Raw genomic sequence first — 26,796 nt, 5'->3', positions numbered from 1 at the left:
TCTGGTATCTGACAAAAAGCAGGTGCTCAATAATTGTTTGAAACCTTAATAAAGTACATCGAATGTGTGTGTGTGTGTGTGTGTGGGGGCAGGTGGGTACATTCATGTTTTATATGCATACACACCTGTCTGTCCATCTATGTGTGTCTGTGTGCTCACTAGTGTGGGTGATGGATGGAGGCAGCGTCCCAGTAATGTGAGCTCAGTGATGGCTGTTTAATAATTTAATCAATAAGGTCAGATATTTCTTGGACCTCCATTGGAAATGCCTTCTCTCTTTTAATGGGAAAAGTGGTGTGTTTACTGTGGGGATGTTTTCACTGAATCTGTGTCAAGCACATGCACTTTCCACTTGGTTTGATCTAGTTGAAGACAGACTAGGAAGACTTTTTTTGTTGTTTACAAACCAATGGTTTCCTGTAACAATTATAGGCAGCAGCCAGCCTGGGACCATGTAAATGCTTGTGGAATGGCTGTTTGAGGCAGGCACGTTGTCACCGGAGATGGAGAGCCTCCATTAGCTCGTGTGGATTCCCCGGAGAAGACGAGGCTCACTGGGGACAGGATAATTGTCCTCGGATATCGGAAGAGCTGCCATGTAGAGGAGGGAGTGGTTACCGGGCAGGAGACTTGAAGGGATCAGAGCTACCGAAGAAGAATTTTGTTGCTTAGAGCTGTTGGACCATGAAATACATGGCTTTGCGAAGCCCAGTCATTGTCAGGGGTGCAACAGGTGCTGAAATGACACCTGTCAGGAGTATGGGACGGTGTCTATGTGCCTTCAAACCAAGGGCTCCGTGGTTCTGGGGGTCTCAGCAGCCAGGCCCACCCTTACGTTTCATCATATACATCCTCTGCCTTTCAGGGGGTGGGAAGAGTATTCTCTAGATCAGTGGCCTTCAAAAGGGGGCACATGCAGGATTATTCTTTGGGGATATAGGAAGGAAACAATAAAATGTATGGTTATCTTATATACAAATTATTTACAAATAAATGTATGTCTATTGGGAGAACATAGTACATGTATTTAATGGAGAGTCTGGTCAGAAAGTTTTGGAGGCCACTCAAGTCTACATTTATTTCTCTTTAATTAATTATAGTTACTTTTGGCTCCTTGTTAAAATTCTTTACCTCCTGGGCTGGCAGCTTTCAGGTGGAGGCTGATGCCACAAGCATTCCTGATGCCACTGGTGTGTGTGTCGGGCTCCTCTACCCTGTCTTCAGCCCTGCGTGTGGTGGTCTTGGTCAACCTGGCCAGGTAGTTTTGGAGGGCCCCATGGAAAAGTACTCTGGTCACACCTCCCTCCTTCTGAGGCCTCACCATTAGGAATTACTAATAGAGATGGTCCCTGACTTACAGTGGTTCAATTTATGATTTTCTGACTTCATGGGAGTACAAAAGTGATACCATTCAGTAGAAGCCACACTTGGAATTTTGAATTTTGGTCTTTTTCTGGGCTGGCGCTATGCAGTACAATACTCTCTCGTGAAGCTGGGCGGTGGCCGTGAGCAGAGCTCCCAGGCAGCCCCGCCGTGAACGAGGGTAAACGACCGATACTGTACAGTGCATTCACTGTGTTAGATGATTTTGCCCACCTGTAGGCTAGTGTTGTGAGCACAGCTAATGTAGGCGAGGCGAAGCTGTGGTGTTCAGTAGGTTAGGTGTATTGAATGCATTTTCGCCTTACAGTGTTTTCAACTTACGATGGGTTTATAAGGATCTGTTATACTGTACTATTTTAGAGCTTCTTTTAGCGTGAACATCATGGTATTTACTGGGGCAACTTTGGATCATGTAAGAGAACAAAGTCTTTGAAGTCTTCAAGCATTTGCAAAGCAGCCATTGCTGTCTCACCATCCATGTGTTGGAATAGGCCATCCGTTTATTGGAAGAAGTTCATTCTTCTAATATTCACGGCGTGAGTCCCGGTCATGTCCATCGTAGTCTCTGCTCTTGAGCTTGTCAGTTGGGAAGCCTGTCAGGCAAAGAGGTGCAATACGCAGTGCAGCTGCTAAAATGCCAGGTGGAAGGTTTGCAGAGAAGGTCGCTTGCAAGGGAGTGTTCCACCCTGCTTGGGGTAGTGGTCGGGGTGGAGGAAATTGCACCATAAAAACTTGGAGACTATTTTGTTGACCGGAAGCAAGTGGCACTCAGGACGGCCCTGTGAGACAGCAAGTGCTCCTTCCAGTAGTTCCCAGTTGTTCATGTGGTTGGATTGAAGGGTCGCGGCCCATGGGGAGTGATAAGAGAAGGAGGGAGGCAGGTGGGGCTTAAATGTTATGTAAGGGACTTAGGACGTTACTTTTTTCCTACAACTGGGAGCCATTGGGCGTTTTTTTCAGTTGAGTCGTGACAGTCAGATTTGAATTTTGGAAAGAAGGCGATAGGGGCAGTTTGCACGATGGATTACCAGGGTTAAAGCAGAGAGGCCAGGTAGAGGCTGCTGTGTGGTTTTGGTGAGAGAGGAGTCTGTACTGGGGGAGTAGTGATGGACGAAGGGCCAACTGCAGGGATCTGAAGGAGAGAAACTTAATAATTGGAAAGACAGTGACCCTTAGTGCTTTTGGACTCAGGTTGCCTGGCTCTGACACACGCTAACTGTGCCAACTTGGGCAACAGACTTAACTTTTCTGTGTTTCAGTGTCACCACCTATCCAATGGGGATCTGAATAGTGCCCACCATTTAGGATTGCTATGGGGTTTAAATAAGATACTGCTTAGGACAGTGCTTGGCACATAGTAAGCATTCAGTGACTGTTAGCCATTATTATGAATTGTTATTGATTACCAATTATGATTATTGGGAAAGGGAAGGAGGGGCTTTGATAACACGCTCTTTTGGTTGCAGGTATAACTGGGACAGGAAAGTCAGTGGGAGGAGCAGACTTGGGGTGGAGGAGGGAGAGGGGTGATAATAAATTTTGGTTTGTCCATATCCTGCCTTCTCTTCAGAACCCGTAGGACACCTGCAGGGAGATGGGCAGAGGCGGGTGGGGGAAACGGTTACGCTAGGGAAGAAGACAGGACTGGGCACAGATGTTAACATTGTTGTTTTGGGGGGTGACGGAAGGCTTGCTCACAGATGAGGTTGTCCAGGCGAGGCGAAGAAGGCTAACGTCAGAACTTTTAGGAAACTTAGTATTTCATATAGTAGAGAAAAAAGAATCCATGCCGTAGATTAAAGCAAACGACCAGGGATGCAGCGGGTAAAGAGGAACAAAGGGAAGTTCCTTAAAATTCTTCACTGGTCAAACAAAGAAAGAGTACGCTTTCCTACTGGTTGAAGTTGGGGCGTGCATTTGAATGGCATCGACAAATTACATAATTTAGTTTCAAAAACGATTCACATTGGCTTTCCTTCTGCCTTCAATTTACTGAGGTAATTGAAAAAGTTTCTGCAAATAGAAATTTGAGAAGAATTCTGCAAATAGGAACTTAAATCTCATGTCTCTATGATAACCCCGAGGGTTTTGGATGCCCTACTCATGATGGAGTTTCTGACTCCTACAGCATCAGAATCCAATGGGCATCAAGTACTCAACGATCTGAAAGAGACTGACCCAGAGAAATAAGGTGACTCGCCCAAGATCAGCGAGTCGGCCTGCTGATTTGTACCGCTGTTCTTGGAGACCCTGTGAGTTGAACATGAAATGCCTGGGCTACATTTTTCTTGGAGTTGGGTGTTGGACTCTTGGGGGTGCCAGCACTGATGCTCAGCCCAAAGCCACCTTCTCCTGGTGTTGGGGAGAGAGTGCTGTGACTCTGGTCCCCATGAGCTGAAAGAGCAAGGTCTCTCATGCTGGAGGCATGGAAAGTCTGGTTCAGTAGCCGGTGAGGTTAGTGCTGGTAACTAATTCACTTGTGGTTTCTCTATTCCTGCCCAGTGCTGGGGCACTTGGAAAGAAAGCAAAATACTTTCTTAAGAAATGTGAGACTCGGTTCTGGTTGCCTGCTTGCTGCTTTCCTCCTGTCTCCGACTCTCCAGGGCTGGGGGTGGGGGTGTGTTCCAAATGCTTGCTGTGCATTATAGTTTTCCAGGAATTTCGGGACACAGGAATTTTTGCCCAGCTGTGTTGTGTATTGCTATTCAGCAATCTGAAGTTGCTTATCCAGCGTAAGTCAGAATGGGGAGCCTAGGGAGGAGGGGGAACGCCTTCGAACATTTTTCTAAGCAGAAGAAATTGAGGTGTTAGGGGCCCAGCTGGCGTGTGATGGGAACCAAGAAATGGAGCCTACGTGAGCATGCATGCTCGTATGAGCTCTCTTACTGAAAGCCGGTGATGTTCGAAAGGTGTCTCTTTCCACCTTCTACATTAACAACAAACACTCACTGAAGGCCCACTGTGTGTCAGGGAAGCCCTGGGTGTAGAGTGATGAACCAGATGGGCATGCCTCCATGCTGCTTTATTACCCAAGCAATTATCAAGTGATGGATGCTTTGAAAGGAGAAGCATAGCGTAACAGTGGTCTCTGTGCATGTCGGAGTCCCTCTTCATGAGCAAAGACTCTGCAAAGTTCAGGGGCGTGAAAAGATACTCCAAGAGTCTCAGAGTTCCAGGGCTTTCTTTGGATCCAGTTGTCAGGCCAGCTCTCCCAGCCTGAGTCTGCTGGCTGAGGATCACAGGTTGAGCCGGTGGACTCAGGGCTGAGTTTAGCTCAGTACCCCAATCACGCTATTGCGATGGCCTCAACGATGCCATCTTAATTTCATGGAAGTCTTAGCATTTACACCTGCTTATTTTGACTGTCTAAATTTAATAATAATGATGATGATTAACTAATTTTCATGAAGCGACTTTTATATGCCAGGCACTGGGGTAAGTGCTTTCAAATGTGATTTCCTTTAATTCTCCCAACCACTCTCACTAGGAGATTCTACTGTTGTTTTCCTGATTTTGTCGATGAGGGAACTGGAATTGGAGAGAGAAAGCACTCGATCTGCCTCAGCAATGAGCCTGGGCCAATGATCGGAGTTTGAGCTCTTACCCGCCCCACTCTGCTCCGTCTCCAGTCTGGCACTGAACATGGATCCTGAGGCCATTGATGACCCAACATTGCTGGCCCCACAGGGGTTCCTCTAGCATGTCAGGGGTACCGCCATTCTTCACTGACCTGTCTTCTGACCTTATTCCTCTCTGCACATGACTGATTTTGATCCTGATTCAGACGTGTTGCAAAGAGAAACATGCCAGCCGTCCTAGTCCCCCTACTTTTTATCCTTGGTATCTTATTCCATCTCATGGGCCAGTCCATGTAACCATGGATTACTTGAACTGGAATCCCATATTTTCTCAATATTTTGTAACCCATGATCCCCAAGTAACTTTTGTTGTTGTTCTTGTTGGTCTGTTGTCAGCATAGTTCCACTATCCAAAAAGGCCTTTTGTCAAGCTTTGGTGGAAATAATTTGCTTGTATTAAATTATAAACTGAATATTATTTCGATTTATGTATCTGCCTCTAATACATGCATTTTATTATTTATCTCCCCCTCTTGAGCATCACAATCTGATCTCCTCCTTTTATGAAAGTGTGACCCACAGAGGCAAGGTAACTTACAATAGGCCACTCAGCTAGCCATTGATTGGCCAGGGGACTGGGACTAGAGCCCAGGTATTCTAATTCTCAGTCTAGCATCCATTCCCCTATATCACACTGAGAAAAGATATGGAGCTGAAGAGAACTGACTGATTCAAAAGAGCCTAATTGCCAAGCATAATCTGTGACAATCAGAACAGCTATGGTAGCTGTCTTAGTGGACTTCACAAATTAAAAGAAAGTACAGCTATGGAAAATATAAACCAATAAATGCATAATTACCATTGTGATGAGTGCTACAGATGGAAAGAACAGGGTGATGGGAGAGCTAATGAGATCAAAGGGTGGCTAGGGAGGCCCCTCTGAGGCGGTAACATCTAAAGATGAGAAGGAACAGGGAGAAAGCAATAGAGAGGGTCTGTGTGTGTTCACTGCCACTTGCTTGGCCTAAGTACAAGGTTGGCTAGTCTAATATCCTTGGCAGGAACGATGCTTTTTACTTCCATGTATTTGTTTGGAATATGGATGGATGGATGGATGGATGGATGATGGATGGATAAAGGACTTTCTGGGGATGGGGAAAGAGAGAAGCCATCAGTGTGTAGGATGAGGACAGCTGATCTTGTCTGGTAAGTGGGTTTACTCATGGACATCTCCATCCGGAGTTCAGAATCCTAGAAGTGAGGATTTGGGGCTAGAATTTCTATCTAGAGGAAGCTCTTTTGTGAGAAGGTGAAGATGAAAGGCTGCTGACACGAGACAGCCACAGTGAGTGTCATTCGCTACCAGCCTAAAGCGACGTAGTCCTCAAATAGCTGCACAGCACGAGTCCCACCTGCAGCCCAGAAATCAGCCTGAGCATTTCCGAAGAGCTGCCCTTGCCTCCTAGTGCTTATTATGTTCGCGGTCCTTCCATCCCTGGTCTTCCCACCGACTGCAGTGTGTTTTCTCGGCATGCATGAAGAGGAATGGGGGTTACCCTGACCAAGCCAGCTCTTTGCCTCTTGTTACTAGAACTTTGGCTCTTGTCTGAAGAATTCTCAGCTTGGAGAAGTAGGGGTACAATCTGAGGCTGGGTATCAACTTGATCCTAAACGGCCTCTGCTTCCTGGGTTTCAGGCTAACATTCATTGAACACTTACTATGTTTCAGGCGCTGTATGAGTAGCTTTACTTTCTATCCCTGTTGTACGGATGAGGAGACTGAAGCACAGAGATACTTCCCAATCTGCCCTCCACCCAGACACACAAAGGGGCTAGAATGAAACTGTACCACTCCTCAGGAAAAACGGGAAAAATAAACAATGCAGGCAGTTTATTGTGAAGTCATATTTACAAAATTTTCTGAGATTATGCCCTTTTATTTTTGGGGGTGTTAAAATGCCCTTTCGTTTTATGAAACTGTGGAAATACAAAGTGTCAGTTTTGGGTTTTTATTCTTTCTTGGCAAAATAAAAATATAGTTAGCCTATATTCCCAAATTGCTTTAAATATGTTACAGGTAAATAACATCTATTAGTCTGAGAACCATTGTTGCAAGCCAACAGCTGGTTTCTATGCTTTCTTTTTCCTAGGAGTAAAGTATTTGGATAATTTTGTTCACTTTCTATTCTGATCTTTTATCAGGAAAAAGATTGCAACTGGACAGGACCTTTGAGATCATATAATTTATTTTTCTTCTGCATTTATCAAGATGTTTTGATTGCACACTTTGACCCTGAGACCTTTCAACTCTATATTGGTAAAATCAGGGTTATACAAACACTGAAAAATTTTTTTTTTATTAGTTTCAGGTGCACAAGACAAAGCAATACTTAGACGTTTATCATTTATATCCCTCACACTGTGTGAACCCCTCTCCCCCCATCCACTATCCCTCTGACATCGCACAGAGCCATTACATTTTGAATTTTTTTTTTTTAATCAAGAGAGTATTTTCAGAAGCAAACAATGTAGGGCTCATAATTCTTCAATCCATTTTTCTCTTCAGCATAATTAAACCATTTCTTATTTTTCCAATTCATTTATATTTTACTGAATTCTTTTTAACAAGATCAATTCGGCTCCATGTGTCTTTCCCAGTGAAGATTTGATTCATTGATCACTTGTTTTTATGTATGCCTATCAAATTTTGCCTATATAGCTTCTACCATTGTGGACATTCTTTTGTGGCCATTATTTCTACCACATCCAATTTTCTCATGTCAGATTTGCCGGTCTAAATTTTGTCGTGAATGTTTGATTCTTCCTTCAATTTTTCAGTCAATAACAAATTTTACCATGTGCATTTTCAGCTGCTGTCAGTTGCATTTTGTGTTTATTTTTTTTTTCCTGACAGGTCTAATCTTTTTCCAGGTCAATTTCTGCAGTTTGAAGAACCTCATCTTCCTTCAGCTAGAGTCAGCCCAAAACATACCTGAGGGGTGACAACAGCAGGGTCAAAATATCTTGTGTTATTTATAGAGACCAGTGACTCAGGAGTAAGAAACCCACCCAAAGTCATAGATAAAGTCAGCAGCAGAATTCTGTTGGGTCATTTTAGAATAGGCAGCTCCTCTAGTTCAGTGAGGGGCCGAGTGAGAATATGAAAGTGGGATAACCTTGGTGGTATGCTTGCCTCCTCTTGCTCTCTCCCAACTCTTCTGATCCTCACAGAACTTCCATCTACTCACCTCCCTAAGAAATGGCAGCTGGGGACCAAAGTTCAAAGTCTCTTGCCTTTTTCCTGCTTCCTAGCTCGGCCCGCCTTAGGCTATGTCTGCTCTGGAGTGGCACGGTTTACAAACAAGCAGGACCAAAAAGGAAAAAATCCTCTCTTGTGGAGAACTAGGTCAGTGGCCGAGTTGGGGAAGAGAGGGAATCAGGCCTTGTTCTCCCATCCTTCAGTTTACCCTGCTTGCCTGAGGCAATCAGGGCAGAGGCCCTTCATGCTACTGGGAACAGACACTGGGGTTGGGGGCTGGGGGGCGGGGCAGTGCCTGTACAGTCGTTTGTGTGCGCATGCATGGGAACGTGAAAGCGGTCTGTGTTCCAGCCACTCGAGACGCCCCCCTCTCTCAGTGTATTTGTCTGGATTACTCTAAGGGGGATATTAGTGTTGTCTAATAACAACCTCAGATTTATCAAGGGATTTGTGTGATTAATTCTCAAGCAAAGTATAGCAGATAGATTAGAGTTCAGCTGTGTGGTGGGTCTACACCCCCTATTCCCTGTCCTTTCTAATTGGTTCCGGAGGAGGCTTTCCCCTTTCTTCCTTGTTGTCCTGATTGTTGAAGGCGCTAGCATTTAGGCTCCCACCCTACGGTAACTAAAATCATTTTCCACAACTATAATGCGTGAGTGAGTGTTCAAGAACGGCAGCGAAATCTCCAAGTTCATGTTGTTGTGCCTCCGTGGAAGCTGCAGAGATGTGGTCACTTGCTTTTCCCCCCCAGTGGTCACCACTATACTCTTAGTGCTGGATTCTTCTCCCAGACGCCTGTCAGAACACTGGTGCCCCACCTGTGGCCCAGCGGGAGCAGCAGTGAACTGGGACACAGGTGCCTGGCATTTTGGTTTCACCTTCAACATGGTCCAGCTGGGTGGACATGTCAGTTCCTCTGTCTTGGGGCTGTGTCTCTCATCTGAGCCTCAAAGGGTCCTGTACAACATCATGGCACTGATCACAATGATAATTAAATAGCTAATTGCCTGTCTGATTGTTTGTGGCCTCTCTCACCAGCTAGCTTGGGAGCTCCAAGAGTGTAGGACCCATGTCTGTCTTGTTGATTTGCTGTCTCCCGGTGTCTAGCACAGTCCCTTGACGTGGATCCGTGTAGCGGATGTGTACCTGTCAGTGGAGTGAACCTGTACAACGAAAGGAGTGGATCTGCTTGACACTCTAGAACTCTTCCCCTTCTAAAATTCCCTGCATCTCCTCTACTCTGCTCTCTGAAACAATCACATACCCCCCACTTTTATGTTTTTACTGCTGTATAACTATAGTACCACAGGAGTTTAGTAATAATTATAACTCAAAAAGCATGTTTGATACATAAAATTGAAGTTCCTTCAAGGGGCTGCCCCTCTGCGTAGTTGATCTTTAGCGTTCCTTGCGGTGGAATGCCTCCTGGCTGGGGTCCCGGAGTCCCCTCTGGAAGGGCCTGTGGAATCCTATGGAGCCCTTCAGAATGGAACCGGCAACGATGAGTAGGCCACATGCTAGGTTCTCAGACTCAGAAAAGATTCTCTTAGGTGCAGAGCAGAGACTGGGCTCATTTGATATCATGAGACACCCTTGCTTTACAAAGGGAAGAAATCAACCTTGTTTATTTTCTGAAAATGAAAGCAAGCGATGGGTAGAAGGGAAAGCAGAAAAGCTGACAGGAGCTTGGTGGTTAGAGAGCCGTCTGTGAGAGCTACTTGCTTTCTCCCGAGGTTCCCTCGGTCTGTCTCTAGAAGACTCCTTTTTGCAGGTCAAGGACTGTTGAGGAAGCATTCATTTGAAAGTCCCCAGCTCACTTGAGCCAGTGTATGCCCCCTTCCTTCTCAAGCCCATGGCAGGCACTACTAATCAATCATGACCCCCTTTTCTTTCCAAGCCCATATGCAGCCTCAGACTCTTTCTTAACACATTACTCCAGGATGTCATCAGCCAAAGAAAATGGCACTCATGTGTGCTGAGCAGGGTGTCAGGCAGATCTTTAGGCATTTGATGTGCATTTGCCACTTGACAACCCTGAATTTGAAATGATCCCATGTGGGGGCAGAGCCCCAGAAAGTAGTTTCCAGGCTCTCAGCCTCACATAGACAGGTGCTGGCTCAGGTAGTAAATGGCCATCAACTGTGATGGGATGGCCATCAGCTGTGGCTAGTTGGAGTTCAGCTGTAACCAGTGAGCCATTGGCCACTAATATAACTGCTGTGGCTATGCTAGCAGAGAAGAGAAAGAATGGGGGCCTAGCAAGAAGATGGCGGCTGGGCTGGCAAGTGTGGATGGCGGTTTGCGGACAGTGTGGATCCAGCCTCCAGTGAGAGTATAGTGACGCCAGTGAGAATATAGTGGTATGACTCCCCTACCTATGGCTCCGTGGGTGTTCCTTTTTGGCCTCACCATATCCTGCATTCTTATGGGGGGAGCAAGACCAGAGACCCCACCGGACTCCCCGCACGACATCCCATTTTACAGATATAGTTTAAGTAACTTAACCAAAGTCATATAATAAAGAGCATTTATTTGAGCTCAGAGCTTACGGTCTTTCTGGTGTACTGCATGCCTCTCAGGGAGCCCAGCACTCAGGGGTGTCAACCTGACCACTGGCTAGTTTTTGGTGAAACGTTTTTTAAGATTCCTCTCCACTTAATTCTTGCTGGCCCCCCTTTGGGGGCCACTTCAAGGGTTTCTCCAGCAAAGATTTTGAAGCATTCTCTGTCAACCCCGATCCGCCATTAGTACTAAATGCAGTAACAGATGGCCATATACAGCCGTCCTATCATGTCTATGTACTCTCGTGGTTTATTAGATTTACTAACTGCATCGCCTGCAATTATGTTGAGTCTCTAGTGCCTAAGTTGGTGTCTGGCATGTAATAATGGTCAATAAATGTTAGCTATTTCTAATTGAACCAGACACAAAGGCTCACTGTGGGAACAAAAAGGGCAAAGATAAAGGCTTATGATGAAAGAGACTTCCCAGCTGTTCGGAGAAACTTGAGGCCAGCCTTTCTCAAACTCTGTTCCGTGAGATGTTACTAGGTGTTGAATGGAGGGGAATGTGTCTCATGTTTCAAAAACATTGGGAAAACTGCACACTATATCCCCTCTTGGACCTCACAATATCTCTTAGTGTCAGTGAGGCTTTCTGAAATCTTGCCATAGAGATACTGGATGACTTTTCTTTAACTCACTGTTTCCTAAATTTATTTGACCACAGAATTTTTTTTTTTTGGCAGGGGGAGCAAGGAACTCCTAGTCACATCTTGCTGGATGTTGTATTTTTATGTAATTCAGTTTTGGATGTGTTGCCCAACTTATAATCCTTTTTCTGAAATATGGGTCAGCAGCAGGAGTTGTGGACAATCTGAAATACTGAATGATCATCAGTTCTTTCTACCAGTTTTCCACGCCAATTTCCTGAAATTTGCCCCCATGTCCCATTGGGTGATAGATTTGGGTGGTTAGACCAGTGAGGGAAGAAGAAATAGGGGCAGGATAGATGGTACTGTGGGAAGGAAAAGGACTTTGGATTCAGAGAATTTGAGTTTAAATCCTGGCTACTACTTGTGAGTTGAGTGGACTTGGGGATATTCACTTTCCTGAGCCTTGGTTTCCTTGTTTGTGAAGGATTAACAAATGTCAGGATTAAATGAGGTCATTTGTATACAATGTTGTCACAGGTGCCTGATGTTAGAGACTTTCGGTCAATAGCAGAGATTACAATGGATAGTTATCCCTGCACTTCTCTTCTCGGTCCTATTTTGAATTTCTTTTATAATATCATTGTGACTAGGCATCCTACTTAATCTTTTTTACACCAGGATCTAGCTTAGTGGTTAGTAAGGAATTGCCACTGGGTTAATATTTCCGGATTGAGTAGATGAATGACAGAGCACTTAATTATTTACAAAGTGCTTCCATGTTCATGGTCTCATGTAAACCTCACTGAAACCTGGTTATGTAATTAGTGCCACTGTTCCCACAAGTTATGGATGTGAAAACTGAGGCTCAGAGAAGCTGAGCGAGTTGCCCAAAATCACACGGCTCGTACTAGGCTGAAAGGTTAGGGCTCAAAACCAGAACTCCTCTGAGCAAAACGTGGCCTATTCATACCATATTCAGCCTTTAAAAGGAAGGACATTCTGACATAAAACGTAACATGGATGAACCTTGAGGATGTTATGCTAAGTGAAATAAGTCAGTCACAAAAGGACAAATCCTGTATGATTCCACTTATATGAGGTTCCTGGATTAGTCACATTCATAAAGACAGAAAGTGGAATGGTGATTGCCAGGGGCTGGAAGTAGGAGGTTTGAGGAGTTATTGTTTAATGGGTACAGAGTTTCAGTTTTGCAAGGTGAAAAGAGTTCTGGAGATAGATAGTGGTGATGGTTGCACAACAATATGAATGTACTTTATACCACTCAATTGTACATTAAAAAATGGTGAAGTGGTAAATTTTGTTATGTGTATTTTACCTCAATAAAAAAGTTAGGAAAACAAAACAAAAAAACATGGCCTCTAATTCCAAATCCTGGGCTCTTTCCTGCTCTCCACAGCAGCGCCCCCTACCGAGGAGCTGCCAGTAGGCCTCTTCCTCCAAGGCTCTTTTTGTACTGAATTGCAAAATTTGTAGAACTCACCTCCACTGAAACCCAGGGAGACCCACTTGCTTTCCCCATGTCATACTTCTAATTGGCATAAGACCTGAGGAGTTAATCTTTCCAGCAAGCAAGGAATTCTTGGAAAGAGGGCTGATCCTGTTTCTCAAGGAAATCACTCAGGTCAAGTAATACAATAATTTTGATGTGCCAACATTGATTAGTACTTCGTCTGTGCCAGACGCCCTCTCCGTGCTTTTGCATACAGTAGGTCTTTATAACCCTTACATCAGTCCTACAAGGTCAGTAGATTGTCCCCATTTTGCAGATGGGGAAGTAAGGGCTCAGAGAGGTTAGTTAACATCCCAAGATCAAATGCATAGCATGTGGAAGAGCCAGGATTTTTACCCAAGTCTTCCTGCCTTCAGAACCCTGTGATATCTGCAGGAGGTGGGGAAATTGAAGATGTATGCATCTAGGATGTTTTTATAACAGAGGATTGACTGATTCCTTTCCCCTTCTGTGATGTACTCCTCTCTATCCTACTAGATGATGGGACAGCTTCTCATTTAGGTCAGTGTCTCTCTTGATTTCCTAGTGTTCTCTGAGCTGCAGTGTGTACGTCTCTCCCTGGGGGGTTACTCTCATTTGGGGAGCTCAGCATTCAATTCTTCACCTAGTAAGATGGCACTTGGGCCCTGTCCCTTGCAGTGTCCATCTGCTATGAGGATTTTCCTGAAGCCCTCGTCCTGGTGGGTGGGAGCCTGTTGTAGGTGCCAAGCTCATGACCTAAGGCTGGGAAATATTTAGCTAGCGATGCTTTTGTTTGCAAAGCTTAAACGGCTCGATAGGAGTTCAACTTGGCATTTTCAGTTTACAAGGGATGTGTCAACAGCGACATTAATAATAACAGTTTCAATAAGTTTTTATTGAACGTTTCCTCTGTGCCCGGCGTTGTGCTAAGCACTTTATATGGATCATCTCGTTTGATCCTGACAGTCATATAAATTAGGTACAGTCAGTTCTGCTATAATGCGTGTTTTGAAAATGTAAATTTGTTCCAACGCGATTGATATATTAGGGAACTATTTGAGCATAATAATTTTGCTTTTGATTATGCATGACTTCATCCGTAAGAAACACCAGGGGAGGGCAGAAAACTGCAACCAGCTGAATCAAGTGGTGTAGGCATATACAAGACGCACACACCTCAAACACGTGCCAGCTACTTCAGTTTCCGTGTGTGTTATGGGTCACACCCATTCACTCCTGGTGTTACAACTTTCCATCCAATTTCAGATGACCCTTCTCTCACTATCTCGCAACAACTCACGAGCTTTCCACTTCTATAACAAACTTCAGGTCTTTCTCCAGTGCTGTACTCATTGTAATATTTATATACTTCTTAACCATGTAACACTTGTAAAAATGGGTTCCTATCTTTTATTTTTATTTACTTTTTATGGGATAATCATGTACACGATTTCGTAAGGCTGTTGTGATGATAAAATGTGTTAATACATGGAAAGCATTTAACAGCAAGCACTCGATTATTTTGGTATTATTTCCATTTTACAAGTACGAAGTGCTGAGAATTTTTAAACTTGCAATCTGTCAATCTCTTATCATCCCAGCAACTTGAATCACTACTGAAGGACGCTACAGGATATCAAAGCACAACACAATTGTTGCAAAGACAGGAACATAGGAAACATGAAGAACTGTTACAGTGGAAGATATTTTCACTATCTTTATTATGTGTCACTGATGACGTGTTGGGGTGTCGGGCCCCAACTGCATTTTCCCTAGAAGCCTGTGGTTTTGCCTGTGTGATTTTGCATAGCGCAGTGACTTTTAGGGATGCATAGCTGCTGTTAGCAGAACTGACTCTACAGACGTTATTCCCATGTAGCTGAAGAGGAAGGTGAAACAAAGAAATTGGCCCCAAACATTTTTTTTTTAATTAAATTTATTGGGGTGACAATTGTTAGTAAAATTACATAGATTTCAGGTGTACAATTCTGTATTACATCATCTATAAATCCCATTGTGTATTCACCACCCAGAGTCAGTTCTCCTTCCATCACCATATATTTGATCCCCCTTAGCTTCATCTCCCACCCCCCACCCCCCTTACCCTCTGGCAACCACTAAACTATTGTCTGTGTCTATGAGTTTCTGTTTCTCATTTGTTTGTCTTATTCTTTTGTTGTTTTTGGTTTATATACCACATATCAGTGAAATCACATGGTTCTCTGCTTTTTCTGTCTGACTTATTTCGCTCAGCATTACACTCTCAAGATCCATCCATGTTGTCACAAATGTTCCTATATCATCTTTTCTTACCGCCGAATAGTATTCCATTGTGTGTATATACCACAACTTCTTTATCCATTAGCCCCAAACATTTTTAATAACAAGTGGCAAAGCCAGGATTCAAACCCCTGGTTGCCTTAGCCCCGTGGTCTGTGTTCAAAACTCCCAAAGCTTAAAAAAAACAAAAAAAATGTGCTACCTGCACTGATCTCTGGTTATATCTGTAACAAGTACACTGCCTCATCCCCCAACTGTCAGTCAAGTTCTGTTTCCTCAGGCCGCTGCTACTATGTTAGAGCCCCTCCGGTATTTGGGCACAGCAGTGGCCTGGCCCACAGGGGTGCCATCCATTTTCCTTCCTGCTTTTCATCCTGCTCTTCTCCCTGCCACTGCCTTCCCAGGCTGGCTGGCACCTGACACAGCTCCATCTTGCAATCTCGAGTTATTAGCATCAAAGAACAAAAGCAAACAGCACCAGGGCTTGGGGGCTCCGTCTTCTACAAAGGCGGATAAATGGGCTCTGTGTCGGGATGAAGCTACACCACCTGGCCTTTTGTGGAGAGACAACTCTTCCTGTGTTTGAAGAGCTCAGACACTGAGCGCCGGAAAGAGCCCCAGAACGCACGAAACCCAGCCCCTTCGCTGCTGGAAGTTTGCGTTAGCTTTCAACTAAAAAAACTCATTTCTGTATTTGTTCCTGAAGGAGAGGGAAGAACCTAGTGCGCATTCTCCCCTGGGCCAAGAAAAGATAGGCCTCTGGGAGATGCAGTCTTTGCCTTTTTTTTTTCCTCCTAATGTGGTAGTCGGGAGTGGTCCTCAGTGGAAGGCCCGATATTTGTGGGCCTGGGGCAAGAATATATATGGAGGCCACTGGGAAGCCTCTCCTCTCTCCACTTTCAGTACCACCTTCAGGGCCCACATTTGTGTGGGCAACCAACCTGCAGAAGTGCACGGCTCCTGCAAACAGTCGGCCATTTTCTGACACTAGAGTACACACATCAGTGGGTTGGGCTGCTCTGTGGAGAATGGACCCTGGGAAGAGGAGGAAGCCCATGTGGACTGGGGAAATTTGGGCAAGGAGTTCCTAGTGCCGATGTGTACGCCACAAGGGGTCCATGGCACATGTTGCTGGTTCTGGGTGGGGACATACATTTGGCTCTGTGGACTCTGCAGTTCCGTGGGGGGGGGGGCTGTGGCTGCAGAAGGGCCAAGTACAGGCTTGTCTAAAGCAGATAGCCCAGGTCAGCAGCTCCAGTTATCCAGGCCTGTGGTCGTGCTGCATTTGACCCCTTCCCTCTGCCCTGGTCTGTGCCTTTTTTCCGCTTCTGGGAGACGCCCAGTGTTCTTATCCCTAATTTGTAGCTGGATGGGTACCTGTCCTGGTTTAAGACTATTTGTTTTATTCCAAATTATAGCTTCTCTGAGGTGCTCCTCTGACTATGAGAGGGTATTAGTAATGACAGAGGACTAGGTCTGACGCTCCTTATCAATAAAAGGGGATGAATGGTGCTCCTACCTGGTAGGGTTGTGGTGAGAATTAAATAAGAAGATGTATGTAAAGCACTTGCACAGTGCCCAGCACACAGAGCATGCTCAATAAGTGGGAGTTTTATTATTAACAGTATGGCTTCGTGTCAGGGACCTGGAGACATGATCCCATTTTATCCCCACATTCACCCTCTGACGTGTGATGCTGGACATAGCAACTGGCCCAGAAACAGACATCTGACCTAAGCCAAACCAAGGAGAACCTTCCCAGGAAATTTTACTGGGATTACCAGGAAGTAGCTCCTCTCTCTTCTGCAGGGCTGCTAGATTCCATCTTTGTTACCGCATGAAGACAATCCACCTGATCATGAGGCCAACACAGAAGAAAACAGGGTTTCTAGATATAGTTTAAGGGGGGAAGACAGACCCCAGGTCAAATCTCAGCTTTGCCCCTCTGTCCACAGGCACGTGCCTCAATGTCTCTAAGTCTCAATTTTCTCATACGTAAATGGAGATACTAATAGAATCTATCTCAGGGAATTGTATCGAGACAATCTAGTTACCATCCAATACGTATTGCTGAGCATCTGTTATGGGCCAAACCCTGCTTGTATATGGGGCATACATGCCATCAGTGCAACAGACAATACTCCTGCTCTCATGAAACTTGTGTTTTAATGGGGGATATAAAACTATAGACCCACCATTTAATGCCAAATAGTGATTAGTTCCATGATGGAAGGAAAAGCAGGGTAAGTGGTGGAGGAGGGTCCCTATTTTAGAGAAGGTGGTTAAAGAAGGGCTTTCTGAGGAAGGAATGTCTGAGCTGATACCTGAAGAAAGTGAAGAACAACCTTACATCTACCGGACAAAGACAGTTCTGGCAGGGAAGTAACAAGTGCACAGGCTCTAGGCAGGACCTGATCAGTGTTCATTGCTTCTATTGTTGTGACAGGAGGGCTGAGGGCGGGCTCACACAACCTGGCACCTCCCTTATTCCATCCTCCTTGCTCTGGCATTTCCACTGACCTTGGTGGATGGCAGGTGCTCAGAACACACTGGGACAGGAGGATCCTGGTCAAAACAAATTCTGGCCCAGTCTGTAGCCACCTCTGTGAGGAATGCCATACTCAGACATGGGATGGGGGAGCACCCAGGAGAGGAAGGATTTGAAAGCTGCTGCCACCTTTCACCCACCCTCTTTGGCTTCACAACCAGGGAAGAAGTAAATTAGGGCATTGCCACCTCCACTCAATACCCCATGGACACTTATTGCATGTTCAACAACAACTTCGGCTACAAGTGCATATGATCAGCATGGCTATTTTAAAGTTCAAAGGAAACAATTTCCTGCAGTTTGGGGAGATTTGGTTCTTCTAACTGCACGGGGGGAAAAAAGAAGGGACCCGCCATCGGCCACGGTTGCACTTGCAGAGTATAGCTTAGCGGGGGAGGCTTTCCACTTAACCCTTCTTTTGGACTAGGTCATCTCAAGAGGCAGGAGTCCAAGATTTCCCCCCTGCCTTCCCTCCGCCCCCCTAGGAGCTTTGGGGAGTGTGGGCTGGGCCACACAGCCAGCCTCCTGCAGGCAAGGCCCAGCCAAACCTTCCGGGACCCCACCTTGTGAACTCTGCCTTGGGTGTGACCTATTTTCTAGGAGAGAAAATAGAATATAAATTAAAATGCAGTGGGGCTCTGGAAAACTACAGGCCCAGCAGTGTGAGAAAATAAAACAGCAGGAGGGAGCTGGGAAGTGCTGGCATGGCTGAGGATGCGATCTCCCCTGGATCAATTACATCTGGTTGTCAGCTGCCTTTTCTTCTGCAATTGCCCCCACTTTTATCTGTGTTAAAAAATGATACACATATTCACACATACATATTTCCTTCAGCCAATTCTGGGGCCCGATACATAGACCCCAGGCTGTATACCAGTAGCATCCACAGAGGGCGCTGTGGGGATGGTGACCTCAGAAGTCGGAGGCATGGAGTCAGACACAGCCAGAGCTAAATCCTAAGACAGGCTTCCTTGCTGTGTGACCACAAGAAAGGTAGGTTTGTTTGTTTTTAAATACTCATATGAAGGTAAGCAAGTTACCAGCTAACATTGACGGGGGTGCTTTCCGTATGCTGGGTACTGTTCTAAGCTCCTCATAACAACCCCAGGAGGTAGGAACTATTATCACACCCGTTTTATGGATGAGAAAACTAGAACACAGAAAGCTTAGGTAACTGGCACAAAGTCACACAGCCTGTAGAGCCAGAGCCTGAATCCTGGCAATTCGGCCCTGGATTCCCATGACCTGGCCTGAGTCACATGTCTACCCTTGGAGCTAAGGTGGGGGTGGGGGTCATCTCTACCAAGCCACACGTAAGAAGTTTGGGAAAGGGGGTTCCTCAGGAAACAACTGGGGCTTGCTACAAAAAGAAGGGGAAAAGGATGCCAGGCAGACAAAACAGCAGATGGATACTGTTGAGGTTTTGACCCCCACCCTCTCCCACCCCTTCCCCTGTTGCACTCCTATCTTGGCCATTTCATTCTCTTGGTCAAAATTGAATGCAGAGATTCAGGTAATTCACTGCTTCTTGGGACAGGGGCCAGGTGATATTGTGTCTCTCTGTTCCTCAAATTGGACATAACGCTCAAAACTGCCTCTAGGTCGGTGCCATAGCCAGGAACTGAGCTTGGACCCTGACCCTCAGCTGAAGAGGGTTTTTCTTGGTGGCCTCATCGGCCCTCTTTGGCAAAAAGAGAGGCTTTATCTTTTATGCACCGGACTAGAACGAGGCCAAATGAAAGCTTGAGGAGGGAAAACACAAGAAATAAGAATAGAATTTGTGTTGGCTCCTGCTTCTGCTCACCCAGAACCTGTTAACTCCCTCTTGCCCCACTTCCCACTGAGGAGTGGGGAGGGACGAGAGACGACCCAGGGGAGGGGAGGGCTGGAGCAGCCTTGTTCACTCACAAGTGGCAGAGTTGAATGCAAATCACCGAAAGAAATACAGCTTAATTCCTGTGGTCTCTTGGTACTTCCAGGGAGCCATCTGGTCAACATTTTTTGGTAATTCTGTCAGTGGTAATTCAAAATGATAACAATCAAAGCAGCTAACATTTATGCAGTGTTTGCCTTGTACTGAGTTAAGTGCTTTACAAGTATTTAATCTCATTTAATTCTCCTAACACTGCCATGAGGGAGGCTCTGTTATCTTCCCATTTTATAGCTGAGGAAAAGGACTCTTAGAGAGAGTTCGATGATTGACCCAAGGACATCTAGCAGGCTGAGATTTGAACCCAGATCTACCTGTCTCTAAAATTTAGGATTGTAACCACAACTTATTATTGAAAGGGCTTTGGGGTCCACGGTATCCTGTCTCCCTTGGGTTTTGTGGCCCCAAAGAGCGTGTTTCTAAGAACAATAGTGTTGACGCTCCCACTGCTAAACTCAACCACATTAACCAGTTTGATATCCTGTTTAATGAAGGGGTAGTTTAATGACAATATTCTAGGCAATCCATCAGGCATAGTTAATGGCTCTGCTGAGGTACTTATGCAGAATGTTTGTTCTTCCCACCTCTTCTATTTTGTCTCTTTTTTTCCTCCCTGCTGCCTTTCCACCCCTAATCTAACAACTCACCAGAAAACCTGAAAGGGGGTGTGGCTGGGGAATGATTCTGAGCTCTCTAGAAGTCTCTTTGGGCAGATACAGCGGGATGCAGGGCGTGTGGGCTGGAGAACAGCTCAGCTCTTGCTGAGCGAATGCCCCTCCCACATGCTGAGGCACAGCGCATTAGGTCAGCACCTGGAGTTTTCTGGAGCAAGAGCCTTAGGGAACTGGCGGCAACTTTACAAATCTGATGGCAGCAAATTAGAGGCACAGAAGATAATCCCTGTCCCCACTCATGGGATAGCTGGGAGGCACTCACCCGGCTCCCCCATGGCTTCCGGGTGCTCATTTTAGCTTGCAAACTGAATTCAGGTTCCATCTGTCTTTGAAGGACCAGGGTTTCCGTTGAATCAATGTTGAACTGGGTGGGATTCAAGGGATCTACACGTCTTTTCTGGTCTCTGTCCCTGAATTAGCTGTGTGACCTTAGGCAAGTCTCACAATCTCTTTCATCCTCCATTTTAGCACTGAAGAATTAAACTAGATAATATCTATGAATATCCCAGAGTCACCATTCAATGATTCTAAGTGAGTCATCCAGGACACCCCGATGGCCCGTGGTTTCCGGGAGTAGCCCTGTTCCTTCTCCTCAGCCATAGTGTGTCCTCTCAGGTCAATGCTTTGGGCGGCTGTTGGTTTGGCTTTTCCAGCATGATTCTGTGTTACCTTTGAGGGTTGGAGGAGGGGATTGTGTTCACGGAGAAGATGGGAGTGAGCCGTTCTTCATTTTTGAAAGTTCATTGGCTTGATTCAAATGTCAACCTTCCCGGGGTGGGATGTTTATTTGTAGATGTCAGCAGTGACTTTAAATGGCAATTTCTGTCATTAATGAGGTGGGTAACAAGGAGAAAAATTAAAGGGGGAGGCAGGATTTCAATTTGTCTGGCGAATGATCTACTCACACACAGTCTCATGTGCATACACAATGCTGTCTGGGATGAAGGATGGTCACTGGGAATACTGGGGAGGGAGGGAATTATAAATGTTTCGGGGTCTTGTGTCCTTCAGCCCTAAGTGACGAACAATGCTGCAACTTGCTCTTAATTCTTATGACTCTTTTTCTTTGTTCCTCAAGGCAGTGGTGTATTATGATTTTTCCTCTCTGCTGGGAAACCTTGCTTGACTTCATGTCCCGTGTTCTGTGTCTGGAGAGGAGGAGGATTTGCTTGTGTGTTGGTATGCAGAAATCAACCAGAATATTTTAACCAATATTCTTGCAGGATTCCAGTCTGCTTGGCTCTTTGGAGCACTATCTGATTCCAGGATGATGTCTTTCCGGACAGATGTGAAGCTCGTCTTGCTTGCTACATGCACAGTGAAAAGGGAGCTCGGCCCCTCGGCTTGCATGGGTGGTTTCTGGGTGAAGGTAGAGCTAAGTGCTCAGAAGCCGAGCACTTTTGGGGTCTTGCATGAACTTGCTCGTCATGCAAGGGCACATTGCATTGTGTGTGTGTGTGCTAACACCCTTCTTCCTTTTTCTCTCCCTTTCTCTCCTCTCTCTTTCCCTCTCTCTGAAAATGCTGCCACAGATGTCAGTCAAGGTCCAGGTGAGTCTCGGCGTTTGTACGGCCGCTGTGCAAATTTTCCCTCTGCCAGACTGCATGGTTTGACTCTGAGTGAGACCTTTTTCTAGGGACTCTAAACAGAATAAAATTCGAAGTATATTGCATTTTCATTGATTTAGGATTAGAAGAAAAAATGCCTTGAATTGATGGATTCATATTGTTTTTGAAGAACCATTTTAAAATCAAAGGAATGTGGTTCCCATGCTTATACAATCACTTCTTTCTGATGAATATTTCTGGATGAATCAAAGAAGTGGAAAATGAGCATTTTTTGAAAATATTTTTAAAAGTTGTTTTTAAGACATGTTTTCTTCAATTGAATGAATATTTTTTGACTTGTCTGCCATAAATCTGTTTATCTTCTATAGCTTCACGTGGTTGAAAATTGAAGATATGACATACTTAGCATGGAAAACATGATGTGGGTGAAAGAAGGTTTCTTTCTTTTTATTCTAAGAAATTGCTTTCCTTTTCCACAATGAAATTAGCAATATTTTTTTCTTGGTTATGTAACTAATACATGCTCACTGTAAAAAAGGATTGTTTGTCAAATGAAATGGAAGAACCATCCTTATGATAATTGTGCATTTCACTTTTTAAAATGCATACTCAGCCAGTCCTAGTTTTAAGCAGTGTATGTGTACACACATATATGTACACACATACACACACTCATATGAGAGGATACCACCATTTATAGATAAGAAGTGTCAAATTATTTAGACGGCTTTGGAGATCATTTTAAACTGGCTAGAACTCTGAGTTAAGAAGAAAAGATAACCTAGCAAATGAGAAGGGAGTATTATCTTTTCAAGGTATTTTAACGTATGTTTTCCTGTTTAGTCCTTTTACCATTTAATTCTTATGGCATTAATACAGTATATTCATTTTAATGGGAGGGAAATTTAGGGCCCGGCCTGACAGGTTAAGCACTTTGCCCAAGATCGTAGCGCTCAGCAGTGGTAGCAATGGGATTTGAACTTAGGACTTTCAGACTCCAAAGCCCCTGTGCACTTCATTCAAACATGCTGAGTCCCATCACTGAAAATTCTCAGCTATTGAAGATCTCATAAGTATTTCCTAATGGGACTATTGTTTATTTTTGCTTAGGCATAATGTGATATTTTCATTATTAGCAGACCTCTTTCCAAATGAATTTATCCTTAATTGTTTTTGAATATCTAAACTAATCAACCAAATTTAGGAAGAGTTTCTTCTGATCATTGACCTATGTGGGATAATGCACAACATAAGAGAATAATACAGTTGTCCCTGGCTACTGCACAGGGTTTCCCCATCTCTTTTCTTCTGTTCGCTCCCAAACCTTTTGAAAATAATTAGTGTTTGAACCAAACCACAGGACAGCATTTCCTAGGGAGATACCATTAAACACGCTCTAGCTATTTGATAATATTTTAGTTTAATCACTCACTCAACAAATATGTATTGAGAACGAACTATGTACCAGGCACTCTTCTAGGCACTAGGGATAAAAGAGTGAATAAAACAGAAGACAATCCTTGTCCTCATGGACCTTTTATTTTTCTAAATGGGGACAAACAATGAGCTAAAAATCTGTATATACACATGCATACGTATATATGTATACACATGCATACGTATACACATACATACATATGTATAGTATGTGTATATGTACATTACATATATACATATACGTAATATGTATATTACATACACGGTATGTTGTGTCAGGTGGTGGGTGATTAGTGCTGTGGAGAAAAATGAAGCAGGTAAAAATGAAGTTGTTGATTTACAGAGCGTGATCAGGGAAGGCCTCTCTGCTAAGATGATGTTTTCTAGGATACCTTCAGGAGGTGAGGGAGTAAGGCTGACACTTCAATTTTGTTTATAAAAGTGCCACTTGGCTGAACCCCTCCTCTTTGTGGTTTCCAGTGGAGATGTGACTCAGGGTCCCCATGGAGATCTCTTGTGTGCTGTGTCCTGCATAGCTGCACCTCGCTGAGGGAATGAGTGGGGGCTGAAACCCAGCCTCTGTTCCCTTTTGCCAAGCCTGTGCCCATGGGCTGCTTCTGACCATGGGGCACCTTTCTCTAATTCTCACAAAGGCCCCATATTGGTCCTGAGTGAAACAGCATGGCAGGTGAAATGCAGTAGACCCAGAGGCTCCCCTCCATCTCTTCAAAAGGAGTGGAGGTCAGTGAGTGACCCTTCCTTAAACAACGGCAACTATAACTAGCACCGTTCCAATTTCATGGCCATTATCTCATTTTATTCTCTTAAGAACCCTCCAAGGTGTGTTGCCTGTGCTGTGCTCCATCTTACTGCTGAGGAAGTTGAGGCCAGGAGGTTAAGTGATGTGCTGGATGTGCTGATGTCTCCTAGCTCCTGAGGAGCATGGCCAGGAGGGGATGGATTCCAGTCTGATTCCAAACCTTGCACTCTTTGTGCTTCTCTTGAGATGTCAAGAGCTGACTGCCAATCCCGTCACCCCACTGACCCCTTGCTTTTTTGTAGTTTCTGATCCTGAAGTAAATCACTAATTCAGAACCTTTCTCTGTGGCCCTGGGTGTGGCAGGGGGCGGCCTGAGCTGCCTGGCCCTCGTTGAGGGGAGGCGGTGGCCTCCCACCTCTCTGAGCCCCTGGACAGGCAGTCTGGAGCCAGCAGCTCTGTGGCTCTGAAACAAGACACCTTTGTTGCTCTCTGGTATTGTTCCCCTTCTTCGTAGGAAGTCAAATTGGGTATTTTATGAACTAATATAACTATGTACCCAGGGGTCACTGGAGAGCCTATAAAGGGACGATTGATTAATTATTTCATTTTACATGTTGAGGAAATTGGTTAGAAGTAACCCTACTGTAAAGCACAGTCAGAGATGGGGCCTTTCCCAAAGGCAGCTAATGCCTTTCCCAAGATCCAGGAGATGGGCTGGGACCTTGGAGAGACTATCCTGGACACGCAGCAGAAGAGGGGTAGACGCTATTTCACTGGACTTCCCTGGTAGGAAAATGCACAGCCCCTTCTCCCAGTCTTTGGGGAGGAGGTTCAGAATCGTACAGCAGCAATGGGCATTTGTGGTGTGTTGGCCTCAAGGAGGGGAGGGGTGCTCAGAATCCTTTGATTTGATTCTTCACATCAACCCCTCCAGGCAGGTATTGCCATCCTCTCTACAGACGAGGAAAAGGAGCCTCAGAGAGATTCCGTAACTGCCCACTGTGGCCAGCTGCTCGTACAAGACAGGATCTCAGACCTGTCTGCCTTCAGAGCCTGTGCTCTTTTTCTTCAAAACCCTGGCATATCCAGGGCAGAGCTATGGGTGCATCTTATCCATGTCTGTATTCCCAACTCTTTGCATGGTACACAGCACATAGTAGGACCTCAGAAATGTCGGCTGAGCAGAGAGTGTGGCCATAAGCACCAGGAGCATTGTGAGTCTGCAGGGTCCCAGGATATGTTGGAGCTCAGAGGGTATCCAGCCCCAGGAGAGCAAGTCTCTGACTTTTCAGAGGAGGAAATGGAGGCCCGGGAAGGGAAGGGACATCTCCAAGGCCATGGAACCCTTTCGTGACCTGGAAGGACTACCGTCTGGTTCTTCTCCTATGCTTCTGGCCCATAGGGATTGGTCGCTGGTCTCCCCAGGCTGCCTGAAGGACAGGTGTGGACGGTCCAGTCCCAGCCCTGCCGTACTGGGCAGTGGCCTCAGCCCTCTCCCCTCTCTCTTCTCAGGTGTTCCAGAACTCCCAGCCGAGCAGAGAGGAAGCTGTTTGGAGGTGGGGTAGGGGAGGGGGCTTGTTTAGAGGAGGGAACAGTGCTGGGGGGCCCTGGGGCTATGAGACTCCTTCTTCCCCCCCCCCCAAGCTTCTCTCCCCAGCCTGGAGGGGCTGTTTATGATGCTCAATGATAGACTCGCTCCTCAGAAAGGATAATTTCTCAGGCTCTGCCTGCTGATTAGAGCCGGAATTTAAATGAATAACTGTGACCTTGTGGAAGTGCCCTAGTTATTCAGAGACCCGATGAGGAAATAGGCCTCTTACTTCGGTCCATCAGAGCCCTGGCAGGTGTGGGAGGAGGGGCTGCTGTCTGCCAGGGCCCAGAGGAGGTCTGCTGCTGCCGCAAGCCAGACTGCCTTTGCTCCGGCCTCCTTCTGCCCTCTCTTGATCTCCGCCCCTTTTCAGTATAAGTCATCTCAAGGCTGTCTTTAGAGAGGGGACATAGTTATTTGTCCTGAGCCCTGCTCTGTCTCTGGGGGCAGGGGGGCGGAGGGGGGTGTCACTCAGTCCAGCCTGAGGGACACTGTTCTAAACCTGAAGCTAGGAGGCAGCACCTGATATGTCTGCCTTGTGTTTATGGATACAAAGGGTTTTCCCTAGAAGCTTGCTGCTCACAGGCGACCCATGCAAGCGGCAGCGTGGGACTCACCCGGGAGTGTGTTAGAAAGGCAGAATCTCAGGCCTCACCCCAGACAGACCCCTAGGTGTATACAACTTAATGTTCGAGACACACTGACTTCACATTCCCAGACTCTCCTCCCCTTTGGGGCCAACCAGGCTATGTTTGCTGTGGAAGGTGCACTCCACCTTGCTAAAGCCCTATTCTTCGTCTGTTCCGCTGGGCACAGCATGAAATATCCACTTTCTGGGTTGATAGGAGTTAAGAGGGAGAGAGATACTAGGGAAGGAAAGGGGAATGAACAGTTATTGACCACTTAGTCTGTGCCCGGCCTTGTTCCGGCAGTTTCCATGTAAAAGTTTATGTACTGTAAGGCAGGATAGCTTAGGATAGAACAAGGTACCACAAACTCAGGTGCAGGGGCGAAAGCCAGCCCACTGCCTCATTTCACATGGCCTTCGAGCTAAGGATGGGTTTCCACTTTTTAGATAGTTGACAGCAATCAAAACAATAATTTGTGACACAAAAATTTGATGAAATTCTATTTCAGTGTTTTTA

At 45.5% G+C, this 26,796-nt stretch overlaps 1 protein-coding gene across 38 annotated transcripts in view; it reads left to right on the top strand.

Annotated features, from left to right (window-relative positions):
• Positions 1-26,796, top strand: part of NRXN3 (neurexin 3) — a 1,514,302-nt gene that overhangs the window by 81,455 nt on the left and 1,406,051 nt on the right. For 32 of the 38 annotated variants that reach the window (XR_012494580.1, XR_012494579.1, XR_012494578.1 and 29 more), the window contains one exon: positions 21,831-21,848. The exons of the other annotated variants lie outside the window; for them this stretch is intronic. Coding sequence is in view for 29 of the 32 variants with exons in the window: in XM_074327130.1 (XP_074183231.1) it covers positions 21,831-21,848 (18 nt within the window). In the remaining 3 variants the exon portion in view is untranslated. The remainder of the gene's footprint in view (positions 1-21,830; positions 21,849-26,796) is intronic. 38 annotated transcript variants of the gene reach the window in all.

Source organism: Rhinolophus sinicus, linkage group LG03 (assembly GCF_036562045.2).
Source record: "Rhinolophus sinicus isolate RSC01 linkage group LG03, ASM3656204v1, whole genome shotgun sequence".
In the NCBI taxonomy this organism is placed as follows: Eukaryota; Metazoa; Chordata; class Mammalia; order Chiroptera; family Rhinolophidae; genus Rhinolophus; species Rhinolophus sinicus.
Note: the sequence above shows the minus strand (reverse complement) of the source record. Positions and strands in the feature narration are given on the sequence as shown.